General features: G+C 39.3%; 2 protein-coding genes and 3 non-coding genes across 7 annotated transcripts; 1 reads left to right on the top strand and 4 right to left on the bottom strand.

Moving 5' to 3' along the window:
• Nucleotides 1–2,705: 2,705 nt before the first annotated feature.
• LOC135350893 (uncharacterized) lies at nucleotides 2,706–7,245 on the top strand. Its single transcript, XM_064549747.1, has 2 exons — nucleotides 2,706–2,837; nucleotides 2,946–7,245. The coding sequence occupies exons 1-2, from the start codon at nucleotides 2,835–2,837 to the stop codon at nucleotides 6,951–6,953; spliced, it is 4,011 nt and encodes a 1,336-aa protein (XP_064405817.1). The 5' UTR covers nucleotides 2,706–2,834; the 3' UTR covers nucleotides 6,954–7,245.
• A 1,038-nt stretch (nucleotides 7,246–8,283) lies between these two features.
• On the bottom strand, nucleotides 8,284–17,310 carry LOC135350901 (radical S-adenosyl methionine domain-containing protein 1, mitochondrial-like). Of its 3 annotated transcripts, XM_064549761.1 has the most exons (17): nucleotides 17,087–17,309; nucleotides 14,884–14,942; nucleotides 14,597–14,700; nucleotides 13,338–13,470; nucleotides 13,147–13,192; nucleotides 13,017–13,078; nucleotides 12,836–12,941; nucleotides 11,281–11,373; nucleotides 10,821–10,871; nucleotides 10,673–10,726; nucleotides 10,547–10,610; nucleotides 10,473–10,485; nucleotides 10,131–10,212; nucleotides 9,901–9,956; nucleotides 9,785–9,839; nucleotides 8,851–8,957; nucleotides 8,284–8,559 (listed from the first exon to the last, which is right to left on the bottom strand). In XM_064549761.1, exons 1-17 carry the CDS (start codon nucleotides 17,243–17,245, stop codon nucleotides 8,469–8,471), a joined length of 1,335 nt encoding a protein of 444 aa, XP_064405831.1. In that variant the 5' UTR covers nucleotides 17,246–17,309; the 3' UTR covers nucleotides 8,284–8,468. The 3 variants fall into 3 exon arrangements, 2 of the variants coding, with proteins under 2 accessions (XP_064405831.1, XP_064405830.1); XM_064549760.1 differs by having other exon boundaries at nucleotides 12,836–13,078; XR_010399325.1 differs by lacking the exon at nucleotides 8,284–8,559 and having other exon boundaries at nucleotides 8,871–8,957; nucleotides 9,901–10,003; nucleotides 12,836–13,078; nucleotides 17,087–17,310.
• Trnam-cau (transfer RNA methionine (anticodon CAU)) lies at nucleotides 12,057–12,128 on the bottom strand. The gene has a single exon. It is a non-coding gene; the product is annotated as a tRNA-Met (tRNA).
• On the bottom strand, nucleotides 12,204–12,275 carry Trnam-cau (transfer RNA methionine (anticodon CAU)). Its single transcript has one exon. It is a non-coding gene; the product is annotated as a tRNA-Met (tRNA).
• On the bottom strand, nucleotides 12,352–12,423 carry Trnam-cau (transfer RNA methionine (anticodon CAU)). The gene has a single exon. It is a non-coding gene; the product is annotated as a tRNA-Met (tRNA).
• Nucleotides 17,311–17,335: the final 25 nt, after the last annotated feature.

The following is a 17,335-nucleotide window of genomic DNA, read 5'->3' as shown; positions in this document are numbered from 1 at the left end:
AGCATTGTGACTTATACTATGAGAACACCACAAAGTACTAATGAAGTACACACAACTGGAAGATAAAACCACAATACACCCAAAGATAGCCATGGTCAGCATTGTGACTTATACTATGAGAACACCACAAAGTTACTGATCTTGCTTACGGGTCTATTCATACCAGAGGAGGTGCGCCAATGTCAAAAGGTCAAAAATTAAAACACCACGTGGGTTTATGTAAAACTGAGTTCACCCTCGCGCCCCTGGGTTTATACACCACCACTAGCTTTATCCTCTTATAATCACAGCAGAAATCAGTTGAGCTATATCGCGCCCCAGACGAACCAGCTTGAGAGAACTACATGTAGAAGAGATCCCAGATTTAATTGCAACCTTTAATGTTAATAACCTCGAAACCACAAGATATGGAAAATTAGCCTTCTGTAGCTATATAGAGTTGATGTGTATAGCAATTAAGCTTTCCAAGCAGGCGAATAAACGATCAAGAGCAACACATAAGCTGTAGCTGGTCAAGAACCCAGGATAAGATGTTTATTAAACGTGACCCTATTGACCTTGGCTTACTTCCTCTGTATTCATATACTCTAGGGCAGAGGAGGTATACCACATGAGTACCTCGATTAGGCTTGGTCATGTACAGTAAAGTCATATTGATGCATGTGTTAACTCAAATCGAGGTACTCGTTTCGGACCTCCTCTAACTCTAGGGTATATGCTGCAGATACCCAGGGATAGAGTCAGGCTCAAAAATTAAAATCTACCTCCGGAGGACATTTTAAGTGCATTCCGATCATCTACTTTTTCACCTCCAACCACAGTGAATTTACAAGGTACTAAAGGAAAATTAGACGATCGGAATGCAATTAAAATGTCCTCGGGAGCAGATTTTAATTAAGACCCTTGGCCTTGGCAGATACCCGGCCTTGTTAGTGGGTATGAGATTTGTGGTTTTCCTTTTATGTACAAAATACACATCATAATTATTATGTGGTAAAATGTGTTGCATTTTGACCTCTAAGATCAAAGGGAACATGCAGTAACAGTGTGACATATGGCACTGCAGACTCCAGTATCTAGATATTGGCATAGCGTTGGATATTGGCATAGAGGTTTTTGTGCTCTGTATAGTGACTCAATCAGATTACATGACGCCAAAAAAATTGAACAAATCAGCTTCACTGTGCACCCATTGTAGATATTGAATCAGTAGTGATGTTTGCCCTGGGGGGGGGGGGGAGCTGCGTACTACTTAGCCAATATATCCCATATATATGGCACTCGTGGCTGTGTCACAACCATATAGCGGGCATATTTATTATTGTACAGCATTATGAAAATTGAATTATTCTACCGCAATAGGTTTAACGTCATTATCATGAGCTGCATGTACGAATTAATTGGGCAGTTCATACGAACATTTGCACCAACGAAATTACCTGCTGTACGTTAGTAGATTATCCCGTACAACACAGTCAGTAGTCGAACTCTCAAATAATTATGCCGGTCTATATACAATCTATAGTGTCACAATTCATTGTGCGGAATTATGTCATTGCTCAGACCCTCTGTAACGCAAACATATTGCTATCACTTTTTCCGGCCTGATGAAGGTGAACGATTTCGTGGTAATACTTATAGGTTCACTTTGGATTCATCGTCGATTATTAGTTAGGTGCTTCCTCAACAACACACCATCTCCTACATCAAGAACCTGCACATGTTTAATAGATGCATTCCACACAGCCCCATGGCTATACCGTTGTTAATAGTGCATTGTAGCAAGATTTATATCCTAATCAGCAGGAGTACACTCCTGGTAACGGTCATGCATAACTGATAAGAGTGTGGCAGGCTGTACGAACTTATAATTCAATGAAATTGTATACCGTATAGCGGGTAATTTTCGGGGGACAAAATATTCGTGGGTTCAGCAATATTGAGACATTTCGTGGGTAATATTTTCGTGGTTTGGAGTTTGTACTGCGGGTAAAGGTAGGCAAGGTCGCTTCATTCGTGGGTAAAATATTCGTGGTCAGACCTCCAACCACGAAAACTACGAATATTTTGCCCCACGAAAATTACACGCTATACGGTACTTTTCGACTGTTGGAGTTTGCCCTGCTATACCGTATACTGGGAGATTTTCGGGGGGGGGATATTTATTCGTGGTTGAGCAATATTTAGTGGATCTTATTTTCATAGTTGCTACTTGCACTGCAGGTAAAGGTAGACAAGGTCGCTTCATCGTGGGTAAAATAGAGAGCGGCCTGGAATCGAGGCTATAGGTAGGAACCCTGCTTAATTGTTAGTATGGATTTGTATCGTGGTTTTCCTTTGATGTTCATACACATCATGGACCTAAGTGGTTTGCATTTGACCTCTAAGATCAAAGAGAACAGTAAACAGTGTGCCAATAATTTATCTGCCATAAATTATTGGAAAACTCCAGATATTGGCAAAGCTGTCACAATAATTATTCCAAAGTTGCGAAGTCAATACATTCCATATAGTCTTCTAGAACAGGTTAAATTGGTCTGTCTTATGAGCTTTGGAAATCCAGAAAAAAATCACCCTCACTACAATCTGGTCGAGAGTTTTTGGGTATCATCATTATGAATATCATTAAAAAAAAATGTTGTGATGTTGTCCTTATGATAAGATACTTGTGGTAGATCTATGCATTCCGTCTTGTCTTGCAAATACTGAAAACTTGGGGGTGGGTCTTAGGGCCTAACTTTTGTCTCTGGTAGATGTATCACACTAGATAACAATCACAATGGACACAGAGTTCTAGAACAAGACACTATTTAAAAGACAGAAGCAAGATACATATGGTATATATATACAGTAAAGTTCAGGTGTTTTATCGCATACAATTTTATCGCATCTATTAATTTTATTATGCAACATGTTTAATGTTGTTAATTTCTGTGTATATACAGGATAGATGTAGCGCATTCTTGTTCGTCATTTATCTGCTCTGTGGCAGTACACATGGTGTGCTATCTGATAACAAATTCTATGTCACACCAATGCCCTCGAATCCTGACTGTCCAAATAATTCTCAGTGCTACACACTGAATGATTACGCTTTGAACTCAGAAACATACTTCGAGTCTTATACTAACATTACTTTGCTATTTTTGGGTGGTACCCACAACTTGACGGCACATGATTTTGTGTTGAAAGATCGGGACTATGTACACTTTGCTTCTTCAAGTGCTGATGCCACAATCAAAATTGGACCCCAAAGAGGCATTCTGCTCCATAACATGACTAAATTACAACTGAGTCATGTTTTTTTTACTGTCTTGAGTTCAAATGAGGATCGATATCTTCCTAAAATCAGTATCTCAATGGTTCAATTTTACGAGCAAATGCAAATAGATGTGTTTGCTTTGCAGCTAAGTATTGAAAATGTGCTTAACATTGCGATTGCTGACTCAAACTTCAATGAGAGCATTTTGAACGTTACGCAGCAATACAACAGTAATGATTTTACACCAGGTGATATGACCGTTACAAATTGCTCAATGTTTGCGCTCAATGTTTTAACAATCTTCTCAATTGACATTGTCAGCAATGGAAAACCCTGGAAAGTAGCAGTGACGCAAAGCAACATAACGTCCAGTCTTGCTGCTGGATTTAGTCAAGCAATTTACTTGTCTTTTACCGGCAGTCCTTCAATTGTTAGTGTCATCGAGTGTGTAGTGGATCAAACATTATACGGTGTTGCAATCACAAATATGAATTGTGATGTGAATGTTGAAATCAAAAACACAAAAGTTAATAGCCGTAACACTGGAATTTCTGTTTATACCCTAAATGGTGGTTTTGTCAACATTTCATTTTGTCAGAGTTCGTTGATCGGTGGTATTTCGCTGTCACTTTCTGATGAGAGTGAAATTGTAACAAAGCTTGAATCTTCTAAAATAGCCAGTGAAACAAAAGATGGTATTCACTTGGACCTTTGCTCAAAAAATTGCCTTGCTACGTTAAGCATTGTGAGATCAAACATTTCCAGTACTTCTAAAGCAGGAGTGAAAATTGTTAGTGACCAAACTTCCGGAATAATACTAAATGCTAATTTCTCACAGTCACAAATTTTGAGGTCTTCATATGGCGTGTATTTTCTGTTATCGATTGAAGGAAATGTTGAAGCAATTACAAATAACACTTTCAACATATCTTTTAATGATACTATCTTCTATGATATTTCAGATACTGCACTTTATCTAAACATCCCATCATTCGATTCTATGGCCTTTGCTTTGCTAATTCAAAATTGTTTGTTTGTGAGAAATGGTGGGACTGTACTAAACGTTTTATTAAATGAAGCTAATTCTACACAGAAAAATAAAATTGGAAAATTTATTACCGTCGACAATTGCAGTTTTTTGAATAATACCTTTGGGAGTTCTGTTGTAAAAATTGATGCAACATCCATTTCCGACATGGCAAACGCTCCTATAGTCGTGTTTTCAAGAATTTTATTTCTTCAGAACGAGTTGTTAAGCTCAGGTCACACTATTCTCCAGTTAATAGGTTCTGTGAATGCTGTTATTGAAAATTGCACATTTGAACACAATATTGGTACACCAATCACTGTAATGCATAGCAATCTAATCATCAATGAAAGAAATTATTTAGTTAACAACAACGGATTTCAAGGAGCAGGAATATCTCTGTTTGACTCACAGTTGGTTCTTAATAACAATACACACTTGATATTTGAGAACAATCATGCTACAGATGTTGGTGGAGCCATATATGTGGTGAAGAATCCTTACAGCTTGCAGTCATCAAAATGCTTTTACCAGATACCTTTGATGTCTGACAAAACGTATTCATTAAATATTACTCTGGAATTTACAAACAACACAGCTGGGAGAGGTGGAAATGCCATCTATGGAGCAGCTCTACATGATGATTGCACAGTATCAAGCAGTGCCAGTTCCCCTGCAAAGTCAGTCGATGTCTTCAAGGATTTTTTTCAATTTAACAATACCCTCGAGTCATCTCTGATTTCTTCCGACCCTAAACGTGTTTGCTTGTGTACTACAAATGATGATTCAGCTTGTGCTAATATTAGCTATATTCTAGTCTCTAGTCAAGAACTGTATCCAGGAGAGAAGTTTAATGTGTCTGCAACGGTTGTGGGGGACGAATTCGGTACGCTAACCTCCACAGTTTATGCGAGTATCCTCGATAGTGTGTCCGGGGAGCCCACTAGCGTGGATCTAGGGGTAGGGCAGTCCGTCCAGGCAGTTAATTTTGAGAAATGCAATGATCTGACGTACTCACTGCACTCGTATAACGCCACAAATGGAACACTTATTCTCAAAGTAAACCTAACCTCTACTGGTCGTTATGGAAACTATGACATACTAAATAATGATCTACTGAAATATGAACAATCTAAAGTCATTCCTTCAACATTACTCACTACACCAGTGTACAAAAACTTCACCTTACTTGATTGCCCGATGGGATTTGCAATCAATGAATTGCAATATCCACCATCGTGTGTGTGCAACGAGTTTCTCAGCAAAAACAAAATTTCTAGCTGTACAATACAAAATCATAATGCGGCCATTTATCGTACTGGTACACAATGGATAGGTTTTTACACCAAGATGAACAGCAATGACATCGTTCTAACTCAGTACTGCCCGTATGGCTACTGCAAACCTGGTGATTATCTATTCAATCTCAGTGATCATGATGTGCTATGTAGTAATGGACGGTCAGGTTTGCTTTGCGGAAGTTGTGCGGACAATTTTAGCATAGTGCTTGGAAATTCTGAGTGTCAAAAATGTTCGAGCAACAATCACATAGCTCTACTTTTAGTTTTTCTTTTGGCAGGTCTGTTGTTGGTGTCATTTATTCACCTTCTTGATTTAACAGTGGCAATTGGATCAATTAATGGGCTGTTGTTTTACACCAACATCGTTTGGGCAAATATACACACAACGCTGCCGCCAGAATATAAAAATGCATACTATAGTGTTGTCAGAGTGTTTTTAGCATGGTTAAATCTGGATTTTGGAATCGAAACTTGTTTCTTTGTTGGAATGAATGCCTACTGGAAAACATGGCTACAATTTTTGTTTCCATTGTATGTCTGGATAATTGCTGGACTGATAATCTTGGCCTCTAAGTACTCGTTCAGAGCTTCAAGATTCTTCGGAAACAACTCTATTCCTGTGCTGGCTACCATCTTCCTTCTCTCATACTCTAAGATATTGCGCTTTATCATCAAAGTACTCAGATTTACATACCTCTACTATCCTGGTGGCTATATGGTGGTATGGACTGAAGACGCAAATATTCCCTATGTTGGCTTGCTTCATGGCGTTCTCTTTGTATTTGCTCTGTTTTGCCTGACATTTTTGTGGGCTCCATTTATGTTAACTCTGCTTTTTATACAACCACTTAGGAAAATAAACAATGTTTGGGCACTGAGATGGATCCAGCGGTGGAAACCATTGTTTGATTCCTACACTGGACCACTGAAAGACAAACACCAATATTGGATTGGAGCTCTTCTGTTCGCTCGTGGAGTCATTCTTGTAACCTCCGCCACAACTTCGGCTGTGCTGCCCAGGATGTACTTACTAGTCATAGCAGTGACCACAGCCTTCGTTGGCTTTTACAGTAACGTGTATCAGAAATGGTATTTGTCAGTATTGGAAAAATCTTTCCTTCTAAACTTAATGCTTTTGGCATGCACGTTACTATACGTAGATAGTTATGATATTGTGACAAGACTAGCTGTTTCTTACACTTCCGGTACTATTGCACTCGCGCAGTTTGGCGGGATTATAATTGGTCATGCTGTTTACAGAGTGAACAAATTGAGAAATCGAAGGCGCCTCAGAAGGAATTTCGCTTCGAACAACGTTGATGACGATGATCATCACTATCGAGAGCCACTCATTGCAAACTAGATCTGCCGTCGACCCTGGGTATCATTCAATAGTTAAGTGTGCATTAGAAAAGTTGTAACGACTTTGACACGTACGTAGTTACCCGTGTCCTATATTTCTTGTGTAGCTTCTTGTGTAGTTTAATGTGTATTGTATGTGCATTGTTTCTTGCTACTATAATTATTACTTTCTTTTGTATACATGATCTCTTATGTTCTTTGTAATTAACTAGGGACCTGCAGGTGCCTTTTGTGGGGAGCATCCGCTCCACTGTGTATGCTGTATTTAGTATTTAGTGTGTTTTGGGCTTTTACTTGTGGAATCTTGAACGTGGCACGCTGCCTGCCAGTGATTCGCCGTATGAGCTCAACAAAATATAGTCTATAATCATACAAAGAGCAACTGATGGAGTATCACCTAGTAGTGATGCGTGCATGAATCATTTCTCTCCTATTAGGCCAATCCCAACTTAGAATTTACTTTCCCGTCCCAGTGGCGGATCCAGGACATTGGAAAGGGGGTTTCATTTGAAAGTACTGCATGGATCTGCCACTGCGTCCTGAATTTTGATGAGGGTAAGCGCTTCTTTACAATGGGTATGAAAAATGCATCAATGAAAGCACCGCGGGTGCTGATGCCTCGGTGGAGGTGCCAAAGCTACATAACATAAAGCTACTAATAGTTAGCTTTTATACACACATTGATTATAATTATCATGATGAACATTTTTGATTTTGCTGCATGCAGAATCCAGAATCACAGGGAAACTCAAAGAGTGGGTAATGATCGATGATGATTGTTGTTATAACGATCGATGCCAAAAGTTCGAGTCTAAAATTAATGGCTGCAAGTCAGCAGAGCCTTGCAGCTCTCTTCTCACTCTTGGAGCTACCAATAGCTAGCGTTCTAGTACAGAGCTAATTACTAAATAGAGTAGCAACACTCGGTGAACAAGTTTTGCTACGGACTCTTTTGAAAAGGCTGCAATGGCATTCCAAGTAAGCAAAACTAGGCATAAGGATTTTGCAAATCCACAAATACCAAGCCAAGAAAACATGACTAGAAGCCTATAGAAACTCTTACTTGCACTTCATTGATCCTTGAGCAGCTGAAACAGTCTACACACACACACAGACACACAGACACACAAACACACTACCGTATACCTCGCTTGTGCATGCGCACCGAGGCATAATAAACTATCTATACTGTATAGTACAAAATTACCAGCTATACGGTATGTCTCAGTCCACTGCTGAAGATCCTTGCATATGTAGTCACTAGGGTAAGCAAGCTAGCCATTTTTTCATCTGTATCTGACTCCAAACTTTCCAACTCATACTTGTACATCTTTTGACTAATAATATATTATTGTGGTAATGAATTTGCTACAAATCCGCCAAAATTAGTACCCTAAAAACAGATCTGAAAACGCTAAAATTACTACCCGTCTATATTAGACATTAAGGTAGTCAATAAGAAGATAATAGTCTAACAGTATAATTATTGTAATAAACTGTATTATTTGGGAACTGACTATGTCGTACGTTTGTTTCCCAGAGCTGACACAATGTCTGGAAGTAATGTGTCCAGTACAATAAGCCCTGTGCTCGTAGTCCTGAGACCACTGCAAACAGCAAACACATACATAGAATCCATAATTCAAGATATAAAGTAAGTAACTACGTATGTTAATTGTAATGCATCTCACAGTCCACCCTCCCCCCTAGCCGAACCCTGGTGCTACCCTAGAGACTGATCACAATGCCTTCAGACTAGTATCACATTAAAATAATCTGAGGCACCACACACCTACTATTTGTAATACAGACACTATAATAACTGTATAATTGTAGTCCTAAAAACGTAGCTATACACAACAACTCGGCGGGAGATACAAGTCAATATAAATATATACCTTGAATCAAGATTTAGAAACTTTGCTTGTAGAAGAGTAGTCAATTTATCATCGTTCATATTCTTTATTTTCAGTTGTAACGGTTCGGCTGAGAACTGACTCCATATCTATACAATGTTTTGTGGGTCAAAGAAACAATTACACATCTGGCATATGCATACAGTCATCATGCATCTCCATGAAGTTTTATTCTAGACATACATGCATGCAGATGGTGCCCACCGAAATAGAATAAACAAAAATTGAAATAATTATGCACTGTTAATTTGTACCAGGGCTATCTAGGGTGTACCGTTATAAGGGGTATATTTGGTGAATCACGCATTACCAGGAGTCATGAGATAGAAAAGGAAGGGATTGCAAAACGACCAGGCCTCCCTGTGTAAAAGGTTGAAACACTCAGCGTTATATTTCGCGCTCGCGAATATTTTCGTAGTTGATTGTTCTGTGTTGTATTTTAACTGTTTCTAGCTCACTAGCGATCACTCGGGCTGGGAGGTATTCTAGAGAAGTAATTTATACCACTGACAAGCTCTAAGTCCGTTGTCTTTACTCTGTTTGTTGCTGAATTACTCTATGTCAACTTTTCTCTTTCCCTGCTATGAAGTCAAAACAGCAAAGGATATTGCTTGACTTGGTTATTATGTATCTAATTTAAGTGCTACATAGAATGGCTTCATGCTATGGATAAGCTGTACTGTTCATGAACTTTTGCAGTATCGTCCTTCAAACTGCTTTAGTACACTTTTAGACACACCACAAGACTTGACCTCCCACGACTTCATAGTAAGGGCTATTCCTTATTGTATAGCATTTATTTGTTTAGTGATAGTGGCTGCGTGGCCTAGTCCACTTGTTTTTAGAGCTAAATTCTCTTTACTTTTTTTTAGAAAAATCACTCTTACAATTTTACTGTGTGTGTGCATAATTATACCTCATTGCTCAGACCCTCTGTAGTTCGCAAACATGTTGCTATCACTTCTTCCAGCCTGATAGAAGGTGAAACATTTTGTGGTAATACTTATAGGTTCACATATATATTATATTCACCGTCGATTATTAGTTAGGTGCTTCCTCAACAACACACCATCTCCTACATCAAGAACCTGCACATGTTTAATAGATGCATTCCACACAGCCCAACGGAATAGACCTATACCGTTGTTGATTTATAGTAAATGTATCATTGTAGCAAAAAGGTAAGATACGTGTATATATCCTATATGTATTCTATACGGTCATAACTGGCGGAATGGGCTAGGCTGGTTAATGGAACTTACTCTTGCAGCCCATGATTTTGGCTCCAACGCATTCACAGTATGAATATAGTGACTGTAAGAATCGGAAGCTTTTTCGAAGTACCTACGTATGTAAGAGATTAACTTGATAATAATATTATTACGATGAAGGCCAAATACCATGCATGCAATGTATACAAAAGTGAGTCCTCCTATTTTTACTGTGCAGTAACATACCTACATGCAGAGTGAGACGTTATTCAATTTTCAAAGAGGCTATTCTTGAAGTAGTGTCATTCATTTGAACGTGCTCTAATTATACTTAATATCCATTGTAGAACCATGCACCTATAATTATATTTTACATCGCACTACATAGCTCACCTTGAATGTGCACCTGGAAAAATATAGGGGCAAACACAAATGAGAAAACTGTGCAATATAAGTAACATACGTACCGGGACCAATTCCAATGTAGTCACAACCTGTCCAATACGACATATTATGACGACTTTCAAATCCCTAAAGCCAGTTTCAACATAATTATAAACTAGTCGATTGAATAACAGCGCAAAAAAGCTCACTTCTTTAGCAAAGTTTGAAACTTCGTATCTCCGTAAACCAGCCTCCTCTAAACTCTGTAATTATAGATGCAGCAGACACAACAAATTTAAATCAAAATTCATCCATAGTAAAGTACCGGTATATAAATTTATAGGCAGATAAACTCACTTGGACTGCATGCTCATACATATCAGCTACTGTGTCCTCGTTCGGCATACTCTGTGTGTGGAAGCAAGCACTGTATTACAACATGCAAGCTGGAAAGCCTCCGACATGTACAATCATATTAATTATGTCTTGCAAAAGTGGTGCATTTCATTTGAATACAAAACATAAAATCCAATTATATGATCCATACCAGCTGTATTATACATAACTGTGTGAATTGTGGTAACAAATTAGCCCATGTATCTTAGCAGTACATGCACCTATAGCTCCTATACTTGTATATTTATTTCTTACTAGCCACATGAGTCAACAAAGTAAATTGGGCCGTCAATTTTAAGAGAATTTATGGGCCGTCAATTTTAAGAGAATTTAGGTTTGCTTGAATACAGTCTATACATATAATAATAGAAATACAGAACTGTTGGCTGATGATCTGAGGCTTGGTACGACGCTAACGTACCTGCTCTCCACTAAGAACAGATTTGGCCAATGGTGTCCCTTTCTCTACGGTGAGCTGGTATAGGGAGACATGATTGTCAACCATCCCATTCACCTGCCAAGAGAACAATTACAAGTGTATATCAGCACTGAGCAACGAACAGGAATTCATGATCTACATACGTAATTATGTTATTATCTGCCGCTTCCAGGCGAAATCATACCATGTCAAATGAGGATGACAATAATATATCAAATGACGAACTCTGTGTTGGCATGGCTAATCTTAGGATGCATAACTATGTAGTGTGAATTTAGCACTAGCACGTATTCCAACAAATATGAAAGCAAAAGGGGAGTAAGTAGCAGGGGATGGTTTCGATCCATCGACCTCTGGGTTATGGGCCCAGCACGCTTCCACTGCGCCACTCTGCTAGCACACACATATCATTGCCTATAGATACACAGGGAAAATTACGTAGCATCAGTACTTAGTTCATCAAAATTAAAAAGGTAAGTAGTAGCAGAGGATGGTTTCGATCCATCGACCTCTGGGTTATGGGCCCAGCACGTACGCTTCCACTGCGCCACCCTGCTAGCCCACACATATCATTGCCTAAATACACAGGGCGAATTACGTAGCATCAGTGCTTAGTTCATCAAAAAATTAATAAAAAGCCTCTGGGTTATGGACCCAGCACGCTTCCACTGCGCCACCCTGCTAGCACACACACATCATTGCCTAAATACACAGGGCGAATTAACATCAGTACTTAGTTCAAGAAAGCAAAAAGGCAGTAGCAGAGGATGGTTTCGATCCATCGACCTCTGGGTTATGGGCCCAGCATGCTTCCACTGCACCACTCTGCTAGCACACACACATCATTGCCTAAATACACAGGGCGAATTAACATCAGTACTTAGTTCAAGAAAGCAAAAAGGCAGTAGCAGAGGATGGTTTCGATCCATCGACCTCTGGGTTATGGGCCCAGCACGCTTCCACTGCGCCACTCTGCTAGCACACACACATCACTGCCTAATACACAGGGCGAATTTGGTACTGAGTTCATCAAACAAGAAAGCAAAAACGCAGTAGCAGAGGATGGTTTCGATCCATCGACCTCTGGGTTATGGGCCCAGCACGCTTCCACTGCGCCACTCTGCTAGTACACACATCACTGTCTAAATACACAGGGTAAATTAGCATCAGTACTTGTTCATCAAAATTAAATAAAAAAGCAAAAAGGTAGTAAGTAGTGCATGGGATGGTTTCGATCCATCGACCTCTGGGCTATGGGCCCAGCACGTTTCCACTGCGCCACAGTTTATTATTCAAGGTGGGAAGAGTCTTTACAGACAAACTCCAGATATAAGCGAAACTCAGGACAACACAGTTTACTCTTAAATATTTGCAAACAAACCGACTACTTTCATTCTTTGAGAATGTATAGCATGTTAATAATTATGAGCTCTTGATAGCATGTAGACAGAGAGGGTAGAGGGTGAAAGATACTGGGCCACTTACAGAGACTCTGCATGGCTGTATGTAAGCAACTAGATGCCGGATATGTACTTACATCACTGAGCTCCTCTTTCCATTTTTGTAGGCTCTGTCCAGGTCTACCAAAGATGACGTCAGTGTTAACACTTCCAGGAAAGATGGATATGGCATCCTTCAAAGCTCTGTAGAAAAATCTCGAATCATAATGGAAAATCAGACACGTCAGAGAGATCATTAATTTTATCATGAAGGTCCACCTTGTCCCTTCTTCACTGGAGTGATCTCTGTTCATAAGTTTAAGATCAGTGTCATCCAGGGACTACAACGATGGTGATGAATATATAGAGAATGAGATAGTTCGTGATATTAAGTGGAAAAACAGCTCACCTGAATTCCCAATGATAAGCGCGTGACACCAGCTAATTTAAAGTCTCTGAAATCATAAGTAAGGAACAGTAATATTATTGGTCATACCCTTAAAACATGGCAACAACTATGTATAACCATAAGACAGGATATTAAAGCTGTGCTATTCAATACCGGCCACCCGTCACACACTGTCATGATGAGGTACTCACCTTAGCTGTGCTAGTTTTGCCGATGATGGATTAGCCTCTAGGCACACTTCAGCCCCACTTTCCAACTGAGAATGTTCAGACACAGCTCTCAACACAGCCTCCACTAACCCGGGACCGGCTAGACTGGGAGTACCTGCACGAGATGAAAAAGCACATAGCTACTCTCCGTCTAGCTATATAATTACACTGAAGAACACCTCTGACTGAGAATTCGGCTCTATTATAGCACAGAAATATGCATGGCCACGTCAACAATCTCAGGTTGGTTAAGGCCGTTTCACAAATACAGGCCATAAATGAGGGTGCATTGCTGTCTATTCATTGAATCATTGTGTAATGGTTTCATTGTGTACCTTTTTATTCGGGATTCATATTAGATACGTAAAATGGATCAGGATGATAACACCGTTGCCATGGTTACTGCCTTGTTGTGTACATTAACTTGCTATTTACTTAAACCAAAGAACGCTGTCTCCAATAATCACTTTCATGGTTCAATCTTAGTATCAAAAGAAAGCTCTTACTACAGTGCAATAGAAACCAAGTGGATATTTAGGGCTGCTATCACGTATTTTGTACAATAAGCATACAAATCATAAATTTTCACGTTTTTTTTGAGCATTTTTTCAATAAAGTTGCTATAATCAGAGCTAAAATGAGCTCACACCAAATATCCACTTTGTTTCTAGTAAACCTCACTAAAAGCTTTCTTTTGATACCAATATTGCTTTCTACAACTTGGTATTGGAGGCAGCATTTTCAAAACAATTGTTAAGGTAAGTCATATTTGGTCACAGTTAACGCACATATCAAGATAGTAACCATGGTAATAATGTTATCAGATAAAAGGTATTCCTGTTTACAATACATTTTGTGAAAAATAATGTGTAATTGACAAATTTTTTTACAAAAAATGGTAGTTCTTTATATATAGTGCACTTTTTCTTCAATTTCAATAAAAAACAACCTTAACCTACCTGAGATGGATCTGGACTATGCGGAACAACTTTTAATGGCCTATCTCAGAGAAGGTACGCCATGGTCAAAAAGACAAACATCACGTGGGTTCCATTGCACCCTAAATGAAATCGCTAAATTTCGAGCCTGTTAATAATAGTAACAATTTAAGGAAGATGAAAAATACTAAGAAGTGACCCTAGCTGGCGTATATACCTCCTCTGAAGGAAATCTACTCTTTGCAATAAACTGGATAACTGTCTACTTATTGCAGACAATTTCAACTCTATAATTATACTCACCTCCTCCGAAGTAGATTGAGGTGAAATCAGTAACAGAGGACCTGCTTAACACAGACTGAAACTCCTTTACCAGACATGAAAACATGTGTTCCTTGTCCATAGAGCTAATGTTTATGTTTATAGAGATAAAGTGCATTATGCATGCATGCAGAGTTCATTGATACTCATAATTGGTTGGCTATATTCCACTACCGCTTTTTCAACTGTTGTTTTTTATTAGTATGAAAGTCTGTTAGTACCCCATCGATTCCATAATTGTCTTGTAGGGAACAATTTACGATACTCACTGTGTGTTCTTGTACTTGTTGAAGTTGCAGTAGGTACACAACTGAGCGCAATAAGGCCACTGCATGTATGTAAATGGTAAATTATCATGAACAACAGCATGCAGATCGTATATGTGATTGATTTGAAAATTATATGGATACACAGAGGAACCCTTCTCTATAGCGAGTTGACCAACCCTGGAGATAATTACAAAAGGCCATGCAGGTTCAACTGAACAAAATGTTGGCGAGTGCGCAGCAGCGGAAGTTTTCTTAAAGATGTACTGTTTCTTTAATACACCAATCAATCACTTTATTACCGTATAGCGGGTAATTTTCGGGGGACAAAATATTCGTGGTTCAGCAATATTGAGACATTTCGTGGGTAATATTTTTGTGGTTGCTGCTTGGACTGCAGGTAAAGGTCGCTTCATTCGTGGGTAAAATATTTGTGGTCAGACCTCCAACCACGAAAACCACGAATATTTTGCCCCACGAAAATTACACGCTATACGGTAATTCATCCACTCTATAGAACAAAAACAGAGCAACAGAGCAGCATAATTATATATTTACTTGTACATACACACAATCATGCATTTCTAGAGCATTCTAGATAACATTTGTCTGGAAACATAATTATACAGCTCTAGAACAATCCAGGGTGTCATACGTCATACGGGATTTTGAAATGGGGGGGGGATAGTGCCGGAGCACAAATACGGCACGCAAACCGCCGCCTACGGGGGTCCGCGGGCATGTCCTCCTGGAAATTTTGTTTTTAAATTAGGTGGCTCTGAGATGAATTCTCGTGGGTTTTGGGGTGCTTTTGCCGATTCTAAATAGATGCCAAAATTGGGTTTGTGGGTATGATTTTCTATTCAGTCAGCGAACATCATTATTATTCAAAATTAAAGGAAATAAAGAATGACATAAAGTGTATGGGTTCTATGCAGTGGGACGCATTTATGTTATAGTTGTGACACATACGAGTGCCACATGGGATATATTGGCTCAGTAGACTTAGTCCCGAGGGCCGCAGGCCTCGAGGGGCAAAGGCACTACTGAGCCAATATATCCCATGCGCACTAGTGAGCTGTGTAACAACTGATTTGTTGCATTCCTTGCCGTGTACACATCACTCCTTTTATCGGACAACTAGTTTCAACTACTTGTGGTGGCTGTGGAATGCACCAGCCACGTTTTTTCTGCCTACCACTGAATCTGTTAACAGTGTTATACTATAAAAGGGACCCTTTCAGGTTACTGGGTGGAGCGTGGGCTTTAGGAACTTCAGGCATACTATGCCAGTATCTAGATAGTGGCACAGTGTTTCCTTTGATCTGCCTACTCAAAATGCAACAAAGCTAGCATAGTCAGCCTAATTAACTTCAGCCATACTATGCCAGTATCTAGATGTGGCACAGTTCAAGGCTTGACCTGTGCCATATGGCAGATATTGGCACAGTGTTTCCTTTGATCTGCCCACTCAAAATGCAACAAAGCTAGCATAGTCAGCCTAACTAGGCTACTGTTAGTACGTCAGTCAAGGAGCTATAATTATAATTATAGCAAGTCAAGTTGACTGCACTATACGCCTGTGAAACACTTTTCTTGTTCCTTTAGCACTCATTTTCTTGGAGTAATGCAAGCCAAACAAAAATTTATATTCATAGATGCATTTGCGGTTTACTTTAAATTGCATGTGTTGCTATGACACTGAACATTTCATATTGTGCAATATGGCCTTCAGACTAAATTAAGTGCTCAGACAGTCTCTCCCCTAGGAAGGGCGGCTACTTTATGCATGAGACTAAACTACAATGTCAGGGTTCAACTGCTGTTAAAGATTCGTAGTTAAATCATATTCATAGTTGCTAGTCAAGCATTGCGGTTTACCTCAAATTGCATGCGTTGCACAATAACAGGTTTATGACACTGAACATTCCATATTGTGCAATATGACCTTCAGAATATAGCTAGTGCTCAGACAGTCTCTCCCCTAGCTATAGGAAAGGCGGCTACTTCATGCATGAGACTAAACTACAATGTCAGGGTTCAACTGCTGTAAAGATTCGTACATCTATGTGACATGCATGAACTCCATCAGCTGAAATAAGTTTAAATTCACAAGTTTAAACCCACACTACGCCATGTGCATGTGTGTGTGTGTGTGTGTGTGGTATGTTATATATAGCTGACGATACACAGCTAAATAACTCACATGCACATAGAGCGTTCCCGTTCTCCGAAGTCGATTACATGATCTAGATCTACTCTCAGAATTCGAACAACTTCTCCACTGATGAAGCACTGAAGAGGATTCCTGCTGGAACAAATATTTGAAGACTGGAATTCCTCTTGAATTCACTACCAGTGCCATTATGATGTGGTAAAGATGGATTTCACTATACCATTTATATGATGTGGTAAAGACTGTTTCCAGATAACCATTAAAATAGACAGCATGTAA

Source organism: Halichondria panicea, chromosome 17, assembly GCF_963675165.1.
Source record: "Halichondria panicea chromosome 17, odHalPani1.1, whole genome shotgun sequence".
Taxonomy (NCBI): domain Eukaryota; kingdom Metazoa; phylum Porifera; class Demospongiae; order Suberitida; family Halichondriidae; genus Halichondria; species Halichondria panicea.
Note: the sequence above shows the minus strand (reverse complement) of the source record. Positions and strands in the feature narration are given on the sequence as shown.